Source organism: Microtus oregoni, unplaced genomic scaffold (assembly GCF_018167655.1).
Source record: "Microtus oregoni isolate MIOR12 unplaced genomic scaffold, Mior012 000053F_ref0000044, whole genome shotgun sequence".
NCBI classification, from domain to species: domain Eukaryota; kingdom Metazoa; phylum Chordata; class Mammalia; order Rodentia; family Cricetidae; genus Microtus; species Microtus oregoni.
This window is the reverse complement of record NW_024543829.1, coordinates 12,207,995-12,229,538: the sequence shown is the minus strand read 5'-3', so window position 1 is coordinate 12,229,538 and position 21,544 is coordinate 12,207,995. Positions and strand designations below refer to the sequence as shown.

The 21,544-nt window shown below is 47.4% G+C and overlaps 1 protein-coding gene across 2 annotated transcripts in view; it reads left to right on the top strand.

Annotated features, from left to right (window-relative positions):
- The window catches only part of Matn2 (matrilin 2), a 114,243-nt gene that overhangs the window by 26,591 nt on the left and 66,108 nt on the right, over positions 1-21,544 (top strand). For both annotated transcript variants that reach the window (XM_041637724.1, XM_041637723.1), the window contains exon 3: positions 14,272-14,841. In XM_041637724.1, coding sequence (XP_041493658.1) covers positions 14,272-14,841 — 570 coding nt within the window. The remainder of the gene's footprint in view (positions 1-14,271; positions 14,842-21,544) is intronic.

The window sequence follows — 21,544 nt, the reverse complement described above, 5'->3', positions numbered from 1 at the left end:
CATAACATTTTTTGGTTTGTTTTCTGAGATAAGATTTCATACAGCCCAGGCTGGCCTCAAACACTATGTCGCTGAGAATGACTCTGAATTTTAATCCTTCCACTTCTATTCCAGTTCTGGAATTATAATTGTGAGTGACCACCCCTAGCTTTTAATAACCTCTTAGATCTTATTTTTGAATATGGTTTCCTTCTGAAGTAGTGGGAGTTAGGATTTCAACATTTAATTTCTTAGAAGTTTCAGTTATCTCCTGGGAAGCCACTGTACTCCCCACTGTCCTGGATTGTGGAAGAAATATATGTCGCCCTTTGACTTCCCTAACTTCAGCAGAGTGGTACCTATCAATGTCCAGTTGCAACTTTGAGTCTTTAAAGCAGGCCCGACCTCCCCTCCAGTTGCCTAGGCAACATCTGGGGCTACAAAAGGGAAGCCAGTATAATTTAACCAAGGGGTGAAACCAATTTGAGTAAGTTTTTTCAAAATCCAGAAATGAGGAACTCAAGTTGAGAAAAGTCTTTTTTTCATATATCCAAGGAGGTAGGGCATGATGAAAGGCACACAGTGTGTGTATTTTGGTTGCTCAGAGTTTCCTGGGGCCGGGGAGGAAGGAGGGAGGAGGGAGAAGGTCTCATAAGTCCTACAGCGAGCAAATAAGTCCAAACTTCAAAGGAGGATCTGGGTGATCAAATGTACCAAGAGTTTAAGTTTGGGAAGGGCTGAGGAAAGCAATACAAATGTTGGCTTTGGATAGTTTGGGCTCAGAGCCAGTAGGGGCCTATGGAAAGACACAATTTGTGTGGGCACTAGGCCATGAGAGGCCATGGGAATCCCTAGTGCATTCTGTTGGTCTATAACCATTGCTCCAGAAATGTTAGCTATCATAGGCTAGAACCATGTGTAAAGGGCCAGAGAACAGTCTTCACTTGATTTCTTTTATTAAAAACTATAGCACACTAGAGCTGAGAAAGAACCAAGACAGACCATTTCATCCAACACACTCATTTCACAGGAAAGGCTAAAAGGTAGAGACAGAAAATGATGCAGTAAAAAGAAAAGTATTATATGGCTAGTGTCCCCTCGCTAGACTTAGGAGGCAAGTCTCTGGATTTTCAGCGTGGCAGCCTCTCCCATACACCACTGCCACAGAACTAGGTGAGAATACTAAAGGTAAATTAGTATTCTAATGGCTACAAATAGCAAATTATCATGATTCTTACTCTGTGTCCAGTGCAATTCTAAGTTCTTAACACACGGTCTCTCCTTCAGTCCACATGACAACTTATTGTCTGCATTATGCAGAAAAGAAAACTGAAGATTATACAGACCCAACAACATCCCCCTGGTGGAGAAGTGTGCTTTGGGGACAGGCCAGGCTAGGAGTCAGGAGGCTGTTCCATTCCAACACAGCAGGACCTGCCCTCTCTGTCGGAAGAATGGAAACATTCAAAGTCCCCCTTTGACTTTGAAATGTACAAGTCCCACATGCTTGATGATTCTGAGCCTTGAAGAAACACCTTGCCAGCTCATTAGCCTGCTATCTTATTTATTAGTCACTCCTGTTAATGATCAGCTACAAGAAAGGCTTTTTGTAAAACAACCTAGAAACCAAAGACACCAGATCTGTGTGGTGTGGATTCCCAGCGTGTTATTCCTGGCTTCCATGGCAACCCTAACATTGGGCGGCGATCTCGATGGAGTCAGCGACAGCAGCTGGAGAAGAGCATTTGCTAAAGCCTTGTGAGCAGCAAGGAAACAAATTGCTTGCCCAATAGTTTTCCTTTTGAGTAATTACTGTCCCAGTGTGTTTAGGCGGTTGAGACTGAAGCCAAGTGAAGTGGGAACGGAGGAAACAAAGCGTTATACCAAAGTGGAGAGAGGACAATTTTCAGACAAGTTAGAGAATGAACACAGAGAGTTAGGGGTCACTGTAGGAAGGTGTAGAAGATGGGTGTGTGGAAGTGTAAGGTGACCAGAAGAAGGTTAGCTTGTTTCCACAAAGCCTGGGGAGGTGGAGTTCCAACAGTACTGAGCATACTCAGTTGTATTATTCGGCCCCGAGGAATTGGAGCCCTCCTCTGGAGTACTGTGCGGATGGACAAGGCGTTAAGGACAAAGGTAACTATCGAGAAAGCGTGAGAGCCAGTTCAGGGAAGCAGAGTGTAATACGTACCAAGTAGAAAGAGATTCAGTATAGGACATTAACTGCTTGCATGGCTGTTAGAGCAAGGGGGCATGGAGTTCACCACAAACACACATCTATGGCCTCTGGATACTACTGCACCATCATTGACCAGGATGCTGGTGAGCTGACCCTGGGACTCCATGTCTGCCGCTGTAGCTCGCTGTCTTCTACAGCCTTGAAGGCTAGCAGAGACAACCTCTGTCTCACATCATCCTCTGTGACAGTGTCTACTAGCGGTTTGGCTCGTTCACATCCAAAACTCTACCTGCAATGGAGTCTGGCGCTAAGCCTGTGCTCATGCTGCCCTAAGATGTCTACTTAACCCCTGGCCTCACCCACTCTATCAGACCATAAAATTATAATGCAATATCACGCTGTTCAGGGGACCCCGCCCCCAGCCCCCAACTCAGTGTGGTGCAGAGGTTCTAGCTGTTCATGCCTTTTGTAAACCTTCCAAATGTTCCTTCTCTGTGAGACATCTTGGTGAGGCTGTTATGTGGTGTCTTCAGAACCTGGAGCAAACAAGGAGTTCCTGTGTTTGTATAATTCAACCAAATGGAAACGAGAAAGTGTCTCTCTTGCTGCTTCCCGAGATGCAGACTTCAGAAATGCATTCCCTGTCATTTAACTCATCTCTACTCCAGGGAAGAGATACCGGGACCCCATGCCACGAGGCTGATATCTGGGGCCTCCCCCTCCTGGCTTCCATCTGCTGAGCTCTGAGAAAGCAGATGAAGCAACTGCTCAAGTCCGTCAGTCTGAATGCCCCCGTGGGTCAACGCCAGCTTGCTTTGGACAGCTGCCTATGCTGTTTCATGCTTTATGGGGAGCAGAGGCCACATGGCTGTTCCCCAGGAAGTGCCTCGCATGCAGTCTCAGATCATGTGTGTGCATGTGTGCGCTGTACTTGAAGATGGTGCTACTTCTCGATTGGAGAAAGCAAGAAAAATGGCCAGAGTGTTTGGTAATAATGCTGTTTTTTTTTTAAAGGCCCGAAACCCGTTGACTACGTTGGGACTTGTTGGTAGTCTTTATCAGTTACAGGAGAGTTTTGCAGCAAGCTGAAAGGCGCATTGGGCATTTCTTAGTGAGGTCTGAGCAAACTGCTTTACCTTGCAAGGAAATTTCAAGTCACTGGAAACTGTTTCTCCAGGGTTAAACGGGGGCAGCCTTTTCTTTGGCTCTTCTGCCCAGAAACTCATCCAGGGTTCTGGAAACTACAGTTGAGCTTCATACGATGCAGCCCTTCAGCTCCTGTAACAGCTACCAGAGGAGACTGGTGTGATGTGGCACCCCCCCCCCCCCCTTTCCTTTTTCTGGCTCCTTGGTGCATATTCCCTGAGGGCCTTAGAGAGCTGTGTTTCTGGAGGAATTTATGACAGTCGATGGGAAGAACTGATATTGGAGCTAGCGTCAGCTGGGATCCCTCAGGGGGCCCCTGCGCTGACTCTACCTTATTGAGCAGATTGCTATGTAAAGACGCCCGCTCATTAGAATCTTTGTAAAATAACGGAGAAAGAAACACGTGTGCTTTGCCAGGACACTCGTGTGTGTGCCTCAAGGTTGGGAAGAATTCCTCCAACGGTGTCGGTCTCAGTACATCTGTCCTTCTGTACACGTCTTTCTGGGTTAACGCGCACACAATCCCGAAGCCGCCACGTCTCTGCCTTTGACCTTCGGTTCTACTTGTAGGTGTTAGGAAGAATGTGCAGGTTGACATTTAGACAGTGTCCTGGGAATTCCTGAGGGATGCCATGGTCCATAGTAAGTTCAATGGTGTCTCTGGCATGTCTGATGGAACACAAAGTCTAGCTACTGTATTTTCCCTCCCTTCTGCCATCCTCTTCTTTTTATCTTAGCCCACTTAGGTGTGGAGAGACGGCCATGAACACCGTCTCTGTCTTGACATACACTGTGACTTATTCTCAGTGGTGGATCCTGAGAGTGTGTGTGCTGTATGTTTGTCACAGGTCCATGAAATACTCCCTGAGTCTTTCAGTCGGATGTCTGATGTCTAGGTACTGTTGTTTGTGATTAGGGTGAGGCTCTCGTGTGAAATACACACTATATATCACTTGAGTGATAGCTCACCTCACCCCGCCTTGCGCTGCAGGTGCCTGTCCACTTTACTCGCATTGGTGAGCCCTGTAGTCTCCTGAGGCTAGGGGCTCTGTCTTAGAATGGCGATCTCCCCACAGCACCTGGCACTCTCTTTTGCCCTGATGGCTTCTGTTCGTCACTCCCTGTGTACACCTCTGAGCTAGGCTCTCATGAAATGAAGAACAACACAGTCCAGCTGTGATGTCAAGGTGCTGTCTAACTTGTTGGGCTTCTGGGCCAGCAAACGTCATGTTTGTGGGAGGACACTGGACAGTAAGTGCCACCACTCCCTCGCCATCGCGACCCAGTAATGGAAGCACCTGTCTTTGCACAGCAGGTGTGAAGTTGGGATATTCGAAAGGCAAATGTCTTGAGTTGTACCTTATCTTCTGGTTCTCCTTCGGGTCTAAGGTGTGAACACATTGGTGTGTTATCTGGTGACTAAGAGGGTGAGGTGCCTTGTCTGTGGGACACTTGTTCTGACGAAAGGAAACTACACAGTAGTTACCCACTGTGGAACAGTGCCCAGAAATGTGAGTGGTGGAGTCAGGCTGATGGGTTTTTAATTCCTTTTTACAGTCTCCCAACAGCCCCATGGACTTGCTATGGAACCTCTCCTTCCTTTGTTACAATGGGCCTACCTTCTTTATTGTCTGGTTCTAACTGAAAACTAAGGCATATCTGTCACACACATGATGCAGCCATGGAACAATATCTGCATGAAGACATGTAGGAACCATCCAGGGTATGGGGTCACCGTGTTTCTAAGGCCACTCCTGGTGGGGAGTGGTTGCTAAGGCTCAGGCATAGAGTACTCTGCTGCCATCCCTTCTTCTAGGCTCTTGGCAGACAGCCTCTCACACCCACGTGTCCCTAGAGACAGAGTTCTCAGGCTTGTGCCCAAGAACCACCTGGAACAAGTGCAGATTCCTCATCCGGAAAGAATCTGACTCATCACGCTTTGGACTCAGCGTTTAAACACGCTTGCCGAGTGTTTCGAACATCATCCAACCACTGTGGCTTCCTGCTATTGCTGTCCCTCACTGTAGCTCCAGATCAGCGTCTCCATCCATCCACGCTCACGGAGGGCTACCCAAACTTCTCTTTTGGCTTCCTTTCCACTCATGTACACAGAGATTCAGAGAAGAGCCTCGGGGGACCCGGCACTCTGCTGAGTCCCAGGATTCATAGAAGAGGATGCATGTGACTACATAGCTTCATGCATGAAACATGGGGGAAAGGGTTCAACATAAGAGGCCCCAGGACTGAGGGCATCTGTAGCAGAGGGATTAGTATACAGAGAAACACAGACAGGCAGCCAGACGTCGTAGGGTAGAAGACTGAGGATAGGGCGTAGTGGGATAGTTGGAGACACTAACGTTCCTATGTTTAGCATCCTGCAAACATCATTGATCTTGGAGGAGCTGGCAAACACCAGTGACCTTGTTGTCAGTGACCTTGGGAAGGTGCATACATCAGTGACCCTGTTGTTGGTGACCTTGGGAAGGTGCATACATCGGTGACCCTGTTGTTGGTGACCTTGGGAAGGTGCATACATCGGTGACCCTGTTGTTGGTGACCTGGGGAAGGTGCATACATCTGTGATCCTGTTGTTGGTGACCTTGGGAAGGAGCATACATCAGTGGCCTTGGGATGGTGCTTACATCGGCGACCCTGTTGTTGGTGACCTTGGGATGGTGCGTACATCAGTGGCCTTGGGATGGTGGCTTTATTAAACAGCTCCCTGAGGCTTAATTGTTCTGGGCACTTCACAGCTACAAAACCAACTGTTGTGACTGAGATGAACGATGTGTCCCAGATACTCATTCATGAGAAGTTCTGATCCAAAAAGAAGATTGAGGTCCCTTGTGCCAGGAGGGTCATTGATGAGATGGATGAGGTTCTAAGGCTAGGAGGAGTCTGATTGGTGTTGATGGGCATCCTATAGCTGACATTTGATCCTAAGGCCCAGGAGCTTGAGCTGTGGATAAAGGCTGTGATGCAGTCAGTGGCTTAGATTTTCCTGCCATTCTGGTCCTGATTTTAACTTGTGACCAGTTGTCAATCCAAAGAATTTTGAACCTTATGTAAAGTATGTAGCACTGACTTCAGTTAAGTTTCATCATGTTAGTTCTGACTCATTATTCTAGAAATACCTCATGATCTTGACTCTGTTACTTCATGTATTCATGATTCTTCCCCAGTCTGTGCCCAGAGAACCACAAGAGCTGTTTCTCCCCCTGAATTTGGAGAAGTATTTGGAAAGTATTACTGAGGAAGAAAGGGTTTGCCAATGAGTCCAAGCGATGTCCTGGACCCATCAGTTGAGAGTGTTGTCCTAGGCACCAGATTCAGGGGTTCGGGCTATCCCCAAAGGTACATCTGGAAGATGTGAATGGAAGTGATGGGTTCAGAGAAAGCCATGACTCACGGGCGTTGTACAGTGTCTAATCTGAGGTAATGTAGCAGCTGGCTCCTGGCTAACAAGGGAGCTGGGGAAACAAGAGTCGATGATAGGTCTTCCAGGCCTGGCCAGGGTCCATGGCACTCTAATAAAGACCTAGATACGTGGGAACTACAGGTCAGGTGACACTGGGGACAAGAGTCAAAGATGAGTCAAATGATTTCCGGAATATCCTTTTAACCCTCTGTAAGGCCTGCACGTCAATCACACCCAAGGGGAACACGGAGACAGAACCACACGTGACCTGTGGCCTGGGTGAGGAGCACGGCAGCATTGCTTGCATGGTGGTCTTCACTCTAGCTCCAACCCCCACTCTCACCTCCTCTGTCTTCCATAGAAAATCTCTGTGAGCTCATCTTTTCTTCTGTTTCTCTATAATGTTCTAGTCACATTTTAAATTGCGGCTGTTATTGTTTCACTGGCCTTAGGTAATTCAGAGCCCCTCTGATAACTCTAGAATTAGAGCGGTTGTAGCCGTTACTTCTCCGTCCTGGTCTCCAATGTTACACTCAGCTCACGGTCACCGTCTCCAGCGTTACTCTTGCCATGATGCGAGGAGCTCAATGGCGCGGCTATCCTGAGCTCAGGTGTTAGCATCTCTTATCTCCTCCCCTGCTTGTAGTAACCGCTCTCTAGGTCTCAGCCCACACCTACACTTCAGCCCAACTACTGTGAGGCCTGATCTGGACTCTCCATCCGTTGATCTCGCCGCCCTTGCTGCTCCTTCACCCTTCACTTCCCCTATTGCCTGCTTTCCCAGGTCTGATGCCAGAGGAAACCACTGACTCACCCTGTCAACCTTTGTCCCCGTCCTGATCCACACAATAACTCTGTTATATCGCGTGGCTGAAAGCGGCTGTAATGAGACGCCCAAACATGTTCTCTGGTCTCACACATCATGATCTCTATCTTCAAGCAGCCTTCAGGCTGTTCGAAGTCCCAGTCCAGTTTCTAATTTGATCCGGGCCCCAGAAACCATTACAGTTTTTCTCCTCTATCGTTAAAATGTTCAGTTCTCTTAGTGCCCACAAACCATCTGCCTGTGGGACTTTTCTGGGAGCTGATAAGAAGACTCAGGTCTCTGAGATCCATTCTCTTGTCCCCAGCTACACTGCCTCCACTCCCCGCAGTCACTGTGAGACCAGTGATCTGTCGTTCCACGTCCCTTTCCCATCCTCAGTCTCTTCTGAGGTCTCACACCTGCTGAACGCTCAGTAAGTCTTGTCAGGTGAATGTAGATGTGAATTACCAGCCGCCAAAAGCCTGGGGCTTCTCGTATTCTGGTAGGCAAGCGTTTGTTTTCATCCTTTTATTAATTAAATAGCACACATGTGCATGCATGTGTATGTGCACACGTACACACACACACACACACACACACACACACACACACACACACCACACTGGACAGATGGCAGGCAAGTGTGGGCCTTGGAGCTCAGGCTGTCATTCCAGGAAGGGAAAGGACTGACCCCAGAGAGCAGGCGCAGTCCTGGTGGACGCTGAGGATTCTGGGAATGGAAAGCGGATAGGATGAGCTGAGTACAGCTTGGTGGTTAGAGTTTGAGTCTGCCGCTCACACCAGTGTAGCCAGACAGAGTCCAGATCCAGCTTCTCTGCTTCCTCGGCAGGAAGGAGATTAGGAGCAGGTTTTGGACTCTCTGGAGACGTGTCTTCATCCGTAAAGTGGAAACAGAAATGACCCAGTTCCTAAGGTGACCAGGGAATAAATAGGGCAGCCCATGGAAAACATTTCAAACAAGGCCGGACAGCTCAGCATGATCCACAACTTACTGTGATGTTTCTCTTAAATCTCACAAGACTGAGGATTGGGCCTGGGAGATGCTCAGTGGGTAAGGTGCTTATCGTGCAAGCCCGAGGACCCGCTGGGATGACAGGACAGGTAGGTCTCAGGGGCTCACTGCCAGGAGGTCTGGCTTCCCTGGTGAGAGAGACCCTGTCTCAAAACAGAGCACAGCATAGACAAACATGAAGGTAGATGGTGCTGAAGAATGAGCCGAGGTTGTCCTCTGGCTCACACACATACAAGCATGTGCACGCACACACATGCATACACACACACATGCACACAATGCATACACATGCACACACGCACAAATGCAGGCGCGCACACACATACATACACACGCACACATGCATGCACAAATGCACGCGCGCCCACGCACACATATGCACAACATGTGCACAAACACATGCACACACGTGCACAAACACACAGACACACACAAACACATGCACATATTCATAAGAGGCAGAGGGTCTAAGAACTCACAGAGATGATAGGGCTATTTGGGCAGAAAGTGACAGAGCGTGGACTTGACCTGAGATCACAGGACTAACTGTTCTTTCCCTGAGAACCTCAGCATCCCCTCCAGATGACATTACTGTACTCTTATAGAGATTCACCTCCAGCCCCATTCCAGGCAGACGGCAGCAAATATTTAGGATGCTGTGATTGACCTTACCAGAGTCAGTCTATGACAAAGCTGCAGCCCAAGGAGAGGAAATAATTGTGAGGTTGCACACTGTCATCCTGCAGGGTAGAAATGTTCTTAAAATTCTCCTTCTGGCTCCCATTCCCCTCTGGAAGGACAAGAGACTGTTTTCTCAATGCCAGGACGTTGAGTCAAGATGACAAGATTGGAAGTGCTGTTGACAGAGTCCAGACCATTGCTTTACGGCGAGAGGGATGACATTTTATTATGTACTCACAAAACCCCATCCAAGTGCGGCTGAGTGTCCTCTCATGAGGGGCCAAGAGGAAGATCACTGTGTGTCTTTCCCGGGGCCGAGGAGAAGGGGTATCCTTCCTCAGCACCAGCAGTTAACACGAGAGGATCACTCAAAAGAGAGTCCATTTCTCTGGAAACTTCTCTCAGCTGGCTGTTGTGGAGAAGCTACAGATTTCCCACAGGAAGTATCTCGGTGTTCTCAAGCATTTGCAAAGCTCTTATTGCAAATTTGCTCAAATTGCATGTTTGCTGTACTGGGGATGTCTTAAGGGGACCTTAAAGGAAAGACACCATTGTTATTCCAGCCTGACTGTAGTGTGAGCATGACAGCCCTTAGAGGGAGGACCATTTCCGTAAACCTCAGTTTCCCCTTCTGTACAGCCAAGACCCCTGGGGTCTTTTGGCTTGTAGTCTGAAAGTCTGTGAACCGAGGAGGCTTCAACCATGGTGACACTGTGATTAACAGCGAAGATGTAGGAACTAAAATTAAGTCACACAAACAGGATACACACCTCTTCTAGAACTTTCTGACTTTGTGTTGTTATTATTTCCTTGCCCTGACTGCCCTGAATTAATTCCTTCCCCTGAAGGCTCCTTTTAACCACCTGAGATTCCACTTGATTCTACAGGTGTTGATGGATTGCTCACTGTATTTCCCACCACGGGGCTTCAGAGCACCACTTTGTGGGACTCGCAAAGAAACGGTGAAATCAGAACTTCCCAGAGTTGATCCATTGCTTGGATTAGCCTTTCCCAGACCAGGATCTCTTGACCAGTGACATCAATATCACCATTCAACTTGTTAGGAAGGCGAGTTTTCAGATGCCTCCCCAAACTCACTGAGTCAGCAGCTCTCAGGATGCGACTTGCTGGCCTCAGCTTTTAAGATATCCTGCAGGGAATTGGGGTGCATGGTCAAGCTTGAGAACCACTGAACTAGCCTTCTAGGGGCACACTGAATCCACAAGGGTAGATTGCTAGAACATGAATTCAGCTCAGAGCTACAGTGAACTCTCTTGGAATCTCTAGCCACAGTTTGGACCATTGTGGGACTTTTGTCAAATGTCCCAAGCACTGTGGAAACTACCCATTTTCTTTGATGGGAACCACTCGAGTTTAGTATACAATTCCACAAGGACCTTTCAGGATTTCCTTCAAATAGTGATGCTCGGTGGGTTGTTGATGCTATGAGTAAGACTCACAGAAAAATCTCAGATTGAGCAAAAACCCTTGCTACCAATGTCTCTGGGAGAAGAGAGCTTTTGGGATTTCTCCTCCCTTTGACTCTCTATGGTGAGGTCTAAGCCCGATTCACCGATCTCCTCAGCAGGTGGAGACCCTGGGACCGTTATCCCATAAATGAGTCCAGACTTACTTAGAACGGGTAAACAAGTATGGCTTCTGGAGGGGGACTGTCCTGAGCCATCCTGACAGCATCTAGCTCCAGCCTAGGGCCACATGCTAGATCATGGGGCCCCTCAAGAAGATGAGGAGCATAGGTGCTTCCTAGGCAGATAGCCTTTGGGGCTCAGGTCATACCTGGTGTTTAGTTCCTTCCCCTCCCTTGGGTGTGTGTTCAGGTACCTATATTTAGTACCAGCTGAGCAACTATAAGCACTAGCCCTGCTCCTGCCCAGCCTTGAGCTCAGTGCAAGGCTAAGGAAGGAGGGGGAGCAGTGGAATCTGCAATGTTTGCATTACAGCGCTCACCTGCTGGCTCCTTGTTCACAGTTGCTCTGAGAGGTGGGTATTTGTGTCCCTTCTGTGTCTTCTCTTTTTCTGAGTTATAAAAGGCTCGCAGACTCTTTAGCACCTCTGTTTGCTCATCTTTGCAATGGGTACAGTTCTAGCAACTCTTCTCCGTGGCTTGTTCTGAGAGTGCAATTCGGTTGCTGTGGAAATCACTCTGAAAAACAGCTTAGACCATCTTGCAGATGTCAGGTTTCTGTTGCTCTTGTTTCTGGGTTCGAAAGGCAGTTTGTGGAGCCTCTGTTTAGGGAAGCTCACCTTATCTGCCCCTGGCTCCCAGTCTCGGGGTTCAGATGTTATATGGGAATGTGTTGTATGTGGCTTCCTGCCAGACTACTGGTGTTGGGGCCACCCCCTCTTCGAAGACTGTTGGACTCAAATGGCTGCAACGAGGAGATGTGTATGCCAGTTCTGCGTGACAAGTCACCACCTGGCGAGTTAGCCTGGACAGGACGACTTCACAGGCCTTCCCACTTCCCGTTTTTATGACTGGCTTCGCTGTCTCGTTTTTTTGGCTTTCTCTCTCATTCTTGCAGCTGTGGTGGTTGGGATTTAGGGCAAGTACTTGGGATCTTTTCTCTAATCCCCTTCAAATCCTGTTTGAGCTGCAAAGTCCGGGAAGGGCATAGAGAAGGGGGGAGGGGAGGATTATCCGGCCTAAAGGCAGTGTATCAATCAGTATATTTCCTTCTGAGCTAAGGAAACAGCTGTAGCTGTGACTTTATAAAGTGGCTGAGGGGGCTGGAGAGATGGCTCAGAGGTTGAGAGCATTGCCTGCTCTTCCAAAGGTCCTGAGTTCGATTCCCAGCAACCACATGGTGGCTCACAACCATCTGTAATGGGGTCTGGTGCCCTCTTCTGGCCTGCAGGCATACACACAAACAGAATATTGTATACATAATAAATAAATATTTAAAAAAAAATAAAGTGGCTGAGGGGATGGCTCCATTGGTGGAAGACATGCTGCGAATGCATGAAAACCCGTTTGGGTTCTCAGCACCCACATACGAAGCTGGGTATGGCTACACATGTCTGCAACCCCAGTGGATCCCTGGAGTTGGCTGGCCAATGGATAAGCAGTCTGTTCTGTTGGTTCAGTGAGACACCTGCTTCAAAGTAAGGTGGAAAGCAATAGAAAAGGGCCTGCCTCTGGCCTCCACGTTCACACACACACACACACACACACACACACACACACACACACTCAAACCCAAACCCAAACCCATGCACACATGTAAAATAAAAATACAGTGGGTTATTTTGACTCAAAGTACAGTGAGTCAAAAAATGACATTTTTGCTGTTAATACGCAAGGAGACATTGAGATAAGGAAGTGTATATGTAGATTGTGCCTTTGGCTCTCTTAAAAAGTTGCCAGAGCCCAGTCACCGAGGCTCTGTGCAAGGACACACTCAATCCTAGTTCCTAGCACAGGTCTACCCTCTGGACACCATAGCTACACCAAGCTTCTCTTCTCCTCATGCTTCACAACGGGGGTTAAGTCTGGACATGTGAGCCTTTGGGGACAAACAGTATCCAAACAGTAATGGATTGTCACTTATGTCTCTCAGAAATTCCAACAGTGGTGTGGGTTATGCACCTGGAATCTCTGGCAGACTTTCCATGCTGAGGATTTAACCCAGGGGCTCGTGCATGCTAGGTGCATGCTCTCCCATCACGCTGCATCCCCTAACCCTGTCATGCTATCTGTGACCCCCCCCCCAATTTCTGAGACTCAGTTGAAAGGTCTTTTAGAGCTGGCTTCAGAACATTCTCACATAATCCAAACCAGTCGTTCCTAGTATCCCCTGTGTTCTAAAGATGCTTATTCTGTTATCCACCATTCCTCCTGGCTAAAGCTTTGCTCATGAGCCCTTGTCCATGTGTTCTTTCAAGCCAGACATTCTATATTCACAAGGGGGGCATCTCATGCCTCATCTGTTTAAAGCCCTTGTATGTCAGTTCTCTCTCTCTCTCTCTCTCTCTCTCTCTCTCTCTAATTCTCTTTGGGGGAAAAAAAAAGATGTGTTTATTTTTTATTTTATGTGTGTTTACTGCATGTATGCCTGTGCATCATGTGCATACACTGGCCCTTGGAGGCCTGAAGAGTGTCTCAGATCCCCTTGGAATTAGAATTACAAACAGTTCTCAGCCAATGTGTGGGTGCTGGGAATTAAACCCAGGTCTTGTACAAGAACAACCAGAATTCTTCATTGCTGAGCCATCTCTCCAGACCTACTGCTGATCTTTCTCTTAGTCTGTTGTTAGAGCTCAGTTTAACATGTCTTACTGCCTCCTTAGCTCCATCTTCCAGAACAGACGGCCAGCCATTTGATACTGGATCCTCTCAAGCATTTCCCAGTCTTTGCAGTGCTGTCAAACTTACGAACTGTGCCACAGATAGTAAAATAATTTTGACTCTGATAAAGGGTTTGACTGAAACTGCATTGTTGACTTTGTAGACTTACCTTGCAAAAAGAAATTCTGTTTGTAACTAAGGGTCATGATCATATAGTATGTACAGATTTGCCTGAGAACTTTCCTGGTAAGAATAAAGCTAAATTTTGGGGGTTCCAAAAGTGACCCTGAGTCCCAGGACTTTCCATAAGAACCAATCTGCATCGGGTCTATTTCTGGCAAGCTTGGCACAAATTTACACACACCTGGGGAGAGAGAAACTCAATTGAGGGATGTGTCTCCATCAGATTGGTCTGTGGGTGTGTCTGTGGGGACTTTTTTACTTTTTTTTTTTTTTTTTTTTTTTTAATGCTGACGTAGTGGGAGGGCCCAGCCAACTTTGGGCAGTTCCCAAGTTGAATAAGAAAAGTAGCTAAGAAAGCCAGGGGATGCAAGCCAATGGGTAGCGTTTCTCCACGGTCTCTGCCTTGGCTTTCCTTGACGTTGACCTATAACCCGTAAGCCAAATATCCCCATGTTACTTTCGTGCCAGCGTTTTATTAGACACAGAAAAGGAAATCCGAACACTTCCCCTCTGATGCTTGCGACCTCTGCTCTTTCCCCAGAGAGCTCCTGTGAGAATAAGCGGGCGGATCTGGTGTTCATCATTGACAGCTCCCGAAGTGTCAACGCCCACGACTACTCAAAGGTCAAGGAGTTCATTCTGGATATCCTCCAGTTCCTGGATATCGGTCCTGATGTCACCCGAGTAGGCCTGCTCCAGTACGGCAGCACAGTCAAGAACGAGTTCTCCCTGAAGACCTTCAAGAGGAAGTCTGAGGTGGAGAGAGCTGTCAGGAGGATGAGGCATCTGTCCACAGGCACCATGACAGGACTGGCCATCCAGTATGCCCTCAACATTGCCTTCTCAGAAGCAGAGGGGGCCCGGCCTTTGCGGGAGAATGTGCCCCGGGTCATGATGATTGTGACTGATGGGAGGCCTCAGGACTCGGTGGCTGAGGTGGCTGCAAAGGCCCGGGACACAGGCATCCTGATCTTTGCCATTGGCGTGGGTCAGGTGGATCTGAACACACTGAAGGCCATCGGGAGTGAACCCCACAAGGACCACGTCTTCTTGGTGGCCAATTTCAGCCAGATCGAATCTTTGACCTCTGTGTTCCAGAACAAGTTGTGCAGTAAGTTCAGTGCCTCTGTGGCTTGTTTTTTCTTTAATGCCTCATTCTGTGCTCCTGGCCATGGGCAACGAGAAATGCATCATTCTTTGATGGGTTACACTTTGGCCAAAGGGACAGATGTTAAGCATATAATTATACAAATACAAAAGTAGCCTCAATTGTTAACAGTGTAATGGAAGAAGAATTCAGGGCATGGTGGGACAGAAGACCCAGGGCCTAATCTAGACCATGGTGTTTATAAAGGCTTACGTAGAGGAAAGGGTGTGTGTGTGTGTGTGTGTGTGTGTGTGTGTGTGTGTGCTTGTCTGTGTAGGTGCATCCACAGGTATGGAAGTTGGAGGACTATTTACAGGAGTTGGTTCTCTCTACCTGATGGGTACCAGGATTTAAATTCAGGCGTGGTGGCAGGTCCCTTTACTTGACAGCCCCAAAGGACATTTAAACTCAAAAGGCAGAATGAGTAAGGCTAGCATGAAGGTTTCCCCACACACGTTGAGCTGACACATTGGCATTCCCGAAACTGAAACTTGTGAGCTGGAGTAGGGATAGGAACAGAAGGCAGAGATCAGAAGAGCATCCCCATGGGTTGTCTGGGAGACCAAGACATCTTTGCTGCACGTTGGTGTGAGCAGTGGGTGATTTGTTAACTGAGCATGATAGTGTGAGCAGTGGATGGTCTGTTAACAGACATGATGGTGTGAGCGGTGGATGATCTGTTAACAGAACATGATGGTGTGAGCAGTGGATGTCCTGTTAACAGAACATGATGGTGTGAGCAGTGGATGGTCTGTTAACAGAACGTGATGGTGTGAGCAGTGGATGGTCTGTTAACAGACATGATGGTGTGAGCGGTGGATGATCTGTTAACAGAACATGATGGTGTGAGCGGTGGATGATCTGTTAACAGAACGTGATGGTGTGAGCGGTGGATGATCTGTTAACAGAACGTGATGGTGTGAGCAGTGGATGATCTGTTAACAGAACGTGATGGTGTGAGCGGTGGATGATCTGTTAACAGAACGTGATGGTGTGAGCAGTGGATGATCTGTTAACAGAACGTGATGGTGTGAGCAGTGGATGGTCTGTTAACAGAACATGATGGTGTGAGCAGTGGATGTCCTGTTAACAGAACATGATGGTGTGAGTGGTGGATGATCTGTTAACAGAACGTGATGGTGTGAGCAGTGGATGTCCTGTTAACAGACATGATGGTGTGAGCAGTGGATGTCCTGTTAACAGACATGATGGTGTGAGCAGTGGATGTCCTGTTAACTGAGCGTTTTGGTGTGAGCAGTGGATGATCTGTTAACAGCATGATGGTGTGAGCAGTGGATGGTCTGTTAACAGAACGTGATAGTGTGAGCAGTGGATGATCTGTTAACAGAACGTGATGGTGTGAGCAGTGGATGTCCTGTTAACAGACATGATGGTGTGAGCAGTGGATGTCCTGTTAACAGACATGATGGTGTGAGCAGTGGATGTCCTGTTAACTGAGCGTTTTGGTGTGAGCAGTGGATGATCTGTTAACAGCATGATGGTGTGAGCAGTGGATGTCCTGTTAACTGAGCGTGATGGTGTGAGCAGTGGATGGTCTGTTAACAGCATCATGATGTGAGCGGTGTGAGTGGTGGGTTTTCCGTTGACTGATAAGAGACAGTGCATAGGAAGGATTGAGTTGTGGGCTTTGAAGACTGAACCTTGGATTGGGACAGACTGCACACCTTTGTGATATGGTACTTAGAGAAAAGGAAACAAGATGTACTTAAAAACATTTTTAAAAATTCTTTTGACACAAAGTCTCCATAAACCAGACTGGTTTCAAACTCTCTGTGTAGGAAAGAATAATCTTAAATTTTTTTTCTCTTGTTTCACCTCACACATGTCAGGATTACAAGTATGTGCCAGCACCATGCCTGGTTTATGTGGGGGCTGAGAATGAAGCCCAGATCTCTGTGCATGCTGGGCAGGGACTCTCCCAACAGAGCTATACTCCCAGCCCCGGGGTGTACTCTTGATGCATCTTTAAAAAAAATAAAATCCCCTTGCAAGAACTAACTTCAAAAGGCAAGGACTCCATTTTCTCTTGACTCCAGAGTCAAATGATTTACTTAAGAAATCAATGCCACAAAGGAAAAATAACCTTTTTTTGAGCAATGTCATTTGGAAACAGTTCAGAAGTGCCATTTCCCTGGCGCCACAGCGAGGCTGCATTATCGCAGTGCACCGTGGCCTGCATCAACTGGAACGCGCTGCAAACATTTTAAAGGTTTTATGACTTTAAATGACTTCAGCAGAATTTACGCTCCCCCTTTCCTGGAAATATTAAAAAAAGAAATTGGTTCTCTAACACTCTTGACAGCTTCTTCATGTGTACTGGACGACTTTAATGGAGGGAGCTTTTTATAAGCATTCTGCATCCATCAGCAGATGGAAAGATGATAAGACAGGAGCTGCGCAATAAAACGACCCCCATGGGACTGAATGTGGGCTTGGGCTCAGAGAGCCTTTCTCTGTGGGCTTTGAGGCAATTCAGCAAGATTAAAAGGCTGTGTGGACACCCTCTGCCCCATCATCTTTGTTTAATCTGGAAGCTTTAAGAAAACGCTGGTATTATCTCATTCCTTTGTGTGGCCTGAGAAATGAACCCCCTGGGACTCCTCACATCCACTTTGCTGGAACGCAGCTGAGCTCCAGGCCCTGTACTGCAGGCTCCGCTGAGCGGCTTCATCAACTATCTTGAAAGGCTGAGGAGGCCCCAGAGCCTCTTTGTCAACCACATGCTAAAGACCACAGTAACTAGCTTTCCTTAAGCACTTCTCCCTCTTGCTTTCTCATTTGATGCTCGTGAAAACCAGGGGGGTGAGTCGGACAGCACCGCCCTCCCTTCTTCCAGGTTAGCAAGTTTGCTGACTTCCAGGTTCCTGCTCGGTTCACTCCTTCACAAGCTGGGAGTTTATAAATCCCGCTCAGGGTTAACCGTTTGCTGAGAACAACCCCCACAGGGATAGCGGCTCTGCTCATGGCCCTCACCTGATGAGGGTAAAACTGGGAAGGGATTCCTATGTAGGACAGGACTGGCTGTGTGATGCTCATCTGGAAGGCGGGGATTTCACAGGCAGGTGGATGTGAGCTCCCAGTCCACATGCACACACTGTTAACAGTCTGACTGTTAACAATCTGAGACACTCGGGATCCACACGTGGGTGACAGGCATCTCTGCTGGACTCAGTCTGGCAGTTAGACAACAGCCATGAGCATCTTCTGAGCTGCAGATGACATCTCCAGGTTCTGGAAGTCTCCTTTGCTCCTGAAACATCAAATGACACCCTGATGATCATAGCTTCTCACATCCTGTTCTGTATTGTTCCATTTAAGCTGTTCTCCCAGATAGGTCTTCTTGTTACGTCTATTTGCAAAAGTGGAAAGTGAGGCCTAGAAAAAATAAGCAATTCTAATAGCAGCTCCAGAAATACAGAACCTAAGTGCTCACTCTCGTTGCATGAGCCCCAGAATTAGTGAGAAAATACTCTCATATCTACACTCCCTTATAGGACAACGGGAGAGGAGACACACAGCATGCACTTCATAGCCCTAGGAAAGCCATCTGGACCAAGACACTTATCCCAAAGAGCACCTGGCTCCGCCTCGGGAATCCTGGAAAACATTTAAAATGAATCAATAAGATTGATCGCTAACATTTATTGTTATCTATGTGTGCATGTGACTAGAAACGGCAAACTCTTGTAATCCGTGCATTCGAGGGTGAGGGGGTAAGGAGACTGGGGGGTGGGGGGTAAGACCTAGGCATGGTCGTCTGGTGCCATGAGTTCCATCCCCACAACTCACACTCACAAAGAAAGCTGGATGCAGCAGTGAGATGAGGGGCAGAGGCTGGAGAACCCACAAGAAGCTCCTGGGCCAGCTAGCCTAGAACACAGTAGCACAGGAGGGACAAGCATGCTGGTGTGTGTGTGTGTGTGTGTGTGTGTGTGTGTGTGTGTGTGTAAGAGAAGAGAGAAAGAACAGAGACACAGAGAGTATGAGTGAGTACTCTCACACACAAGCAAAATAAAAAGATAAGTAATGTTTTTAAAGACACTGGAATAAGGGGCTGGAGAGATGGCTCAGAGGTTAAGAGCATTGCCTGCTCTTCCTAAAGGTCCTGAGTTCAATTCCCAGCAACCACATGATGGCTCACAACCATCTGTAATGGAGTCTGGTGCCGTCTTCTGGCCTGTAGGCATATACACAGACAGAATATTGTATACATAATAAATAAATAAATATTTAAAAAACCCACAAAAGATAAAAACAAATATTTAAAAAAAAAAAGACACTGGAATAAGAGGATCTAGAGTTTGAAGTTAGCCCAGGATATATATAACCAGGCCAACCTGAGCTACAAACAGGAAGCTGTCTCAAAGGTGTGCATGTGCGTGCCTGACTCTGTGTACACGCTTTTTTGAGCTCTTAGCCTACGTAAAACCATTTTATCCACACAACAAACATGAGAAGTAAGTATTTTTATGAAGTCAAAGACCTAACCGCCTTGCCCAGGGTCACTCAGCTCTTGGTGGAGGATGACGGGGAGTCGGGTGTCCTGGCTCCAAAGCTACAGTTAAACAAACCACACTGTGCTGCTCAGACTCAGGGAAGCAGTTCTGTGGGCAGGGCTGTGTAGGGAGGGTGAGCACCGTGCTCCAGGCAAAGAATGATGTTATTTTAAGTCTTGTTTTATTTTTTTAAAAAATACAAAAGCCAGTCCTGGTTCTTTAGCTGATTTCACTGCCCCACTAAGGGGCTATGACTCACAGTTGGGAAGAGGTAATGAAGGGCCAGGCTTGAGGAACGGCAGCTACTGTGTGCGCAGGAGGGAACAGACTATGGGAGGGAGTGCTAATGGTACCTTCCAGCTGGCAACGACAAAAACAAACTCTGCCCAGATGTACCTAGGGCAGGGGTCTCATGCAGTGGTATCGCTCAGGCTCTGAAGCCAGACTGTTCTGAGTAAGAACCAGCGTTGGCTCTGGCTGGCTCTATGGCCTTGAACTTGGGCACAGCAGCAGCTTTAGGCCTGTGGACTAGGACTTCCCACTACAGCCTCAGCGCGGGGGAATCATGAGAGCATATTCTTAGGCCACCCTGAAGCCCACCAAAAAGACTTAGAGACCAGAATCCTGTGAATCAAGGTCCTTTGTACAAACTGACCAAACCCCACATGTCCTGGCATCCATTTCTGCAGCCCAGGCACAGAAAACAGTGACCAACTGTCAAAGCTGAAAACCCCAAGTCTGCCTTCCGCAATTGGGTGACTCAGTGCAATTTGAACAGGGCTTTTAAATAATCTACTGTGTCTGTTTTATCAGCCAGGGCAAGGCTGTCCCTTCCCTAACAACCCCTTCACACTCAGGTACAACTTAAGGCCCTGAGGGTGTTCTGAAGGCACAGCCTTCATCAACAGTCTGGGCAAAGTCTACACCAATTTCACCCCTTGGAGGCCCTGTTGTGAAGGGGAAGGAGGCCTGTGTAGATGCTGATAAATATTACTGAATATATATATACACATTCAATAATTGTTCCTGCTGGAGCAGAACGCTCACCTGATCATTCACACATTTTAAATAAATACTTGTCTCAAGCCCACTGGGTGTGGTGGTACACATTTATAAGCCCAACCCTCAGGAGACTGAGGCAGGAGGATGGTGACTGCTAGGCCAGTCCAAGGTACATAGCAAAACTTTAGATAAGTCAAAATAAACAACCCCATCTCAAAATTTTAGCTGCTTATATTTCCTTTCTTTTCTTTCTTTTCTCTTTCTTCTCTCCTTCAGACAGAACCTCACTATATAGGTTGGGCTTAGTAACACATCTAAGTGAATGCCGGAATTAAAGGCATGACCCACTGTGCCTGGATGGGTCCCAAGTATATATATATATATATATATATATATATATATATATATATATATACATATATTTCCATGGGATATGGCTCAGTTGACAGAGTGCTTTCCTGGCCCTGGGTTATATCTGTAGTACTGCATAAAACCAGGCCTGTTGGTACAGCCTGTAACCCCAGCACTCAACAGACAGAGGCAGGAGATCAGGTCAGCCTTGATTATAATCCAATTCTGGACACCACAAAGTAGATAAATGAACACATACATTTAAAAATCCAAGCCAGGTGGTGGTGGCTCACACCTTTAATCCCAGCATTTGGGAGGCAGAGGCAGGAGGATTTTTGAGTTCAAGGCCAGCCTGGTCTGCAAAGAGAATTCCAGGATAGTTAGGACTACACAGAGAAACCCTGTCTTGAAAATCCCAAATAATTACATAAATAAATAAAAATCTAGTCCTGATACTGATTTAAAACCAGTGATTTGTTCTTTCCCCTGAATAAAAAACTTTGATCAAGTTTAAACCTGACTCTTTCTGAGGAACGGTGCTAATGGGCCCACACAGTTCTACGGCTCCTTGGAGGAGGTGGGTACCACTTCCCCTTTAACAGCACACCCCAGGCCTGTCTTGGAGATGAGAAGGCACAAGGCCCAGATGCACACTGAGGCACTCAGGCCTCGGTCACAGGATTCCACAGATGTACAATTTTTATTCTGTTCAGTAAAAATGTTTTGGATTCTTTTGGTTGAAAGTGACAGACATTCAATTTGAGTTGGGTGTAGGGCTAATCTAAGCTGGGAGCCAA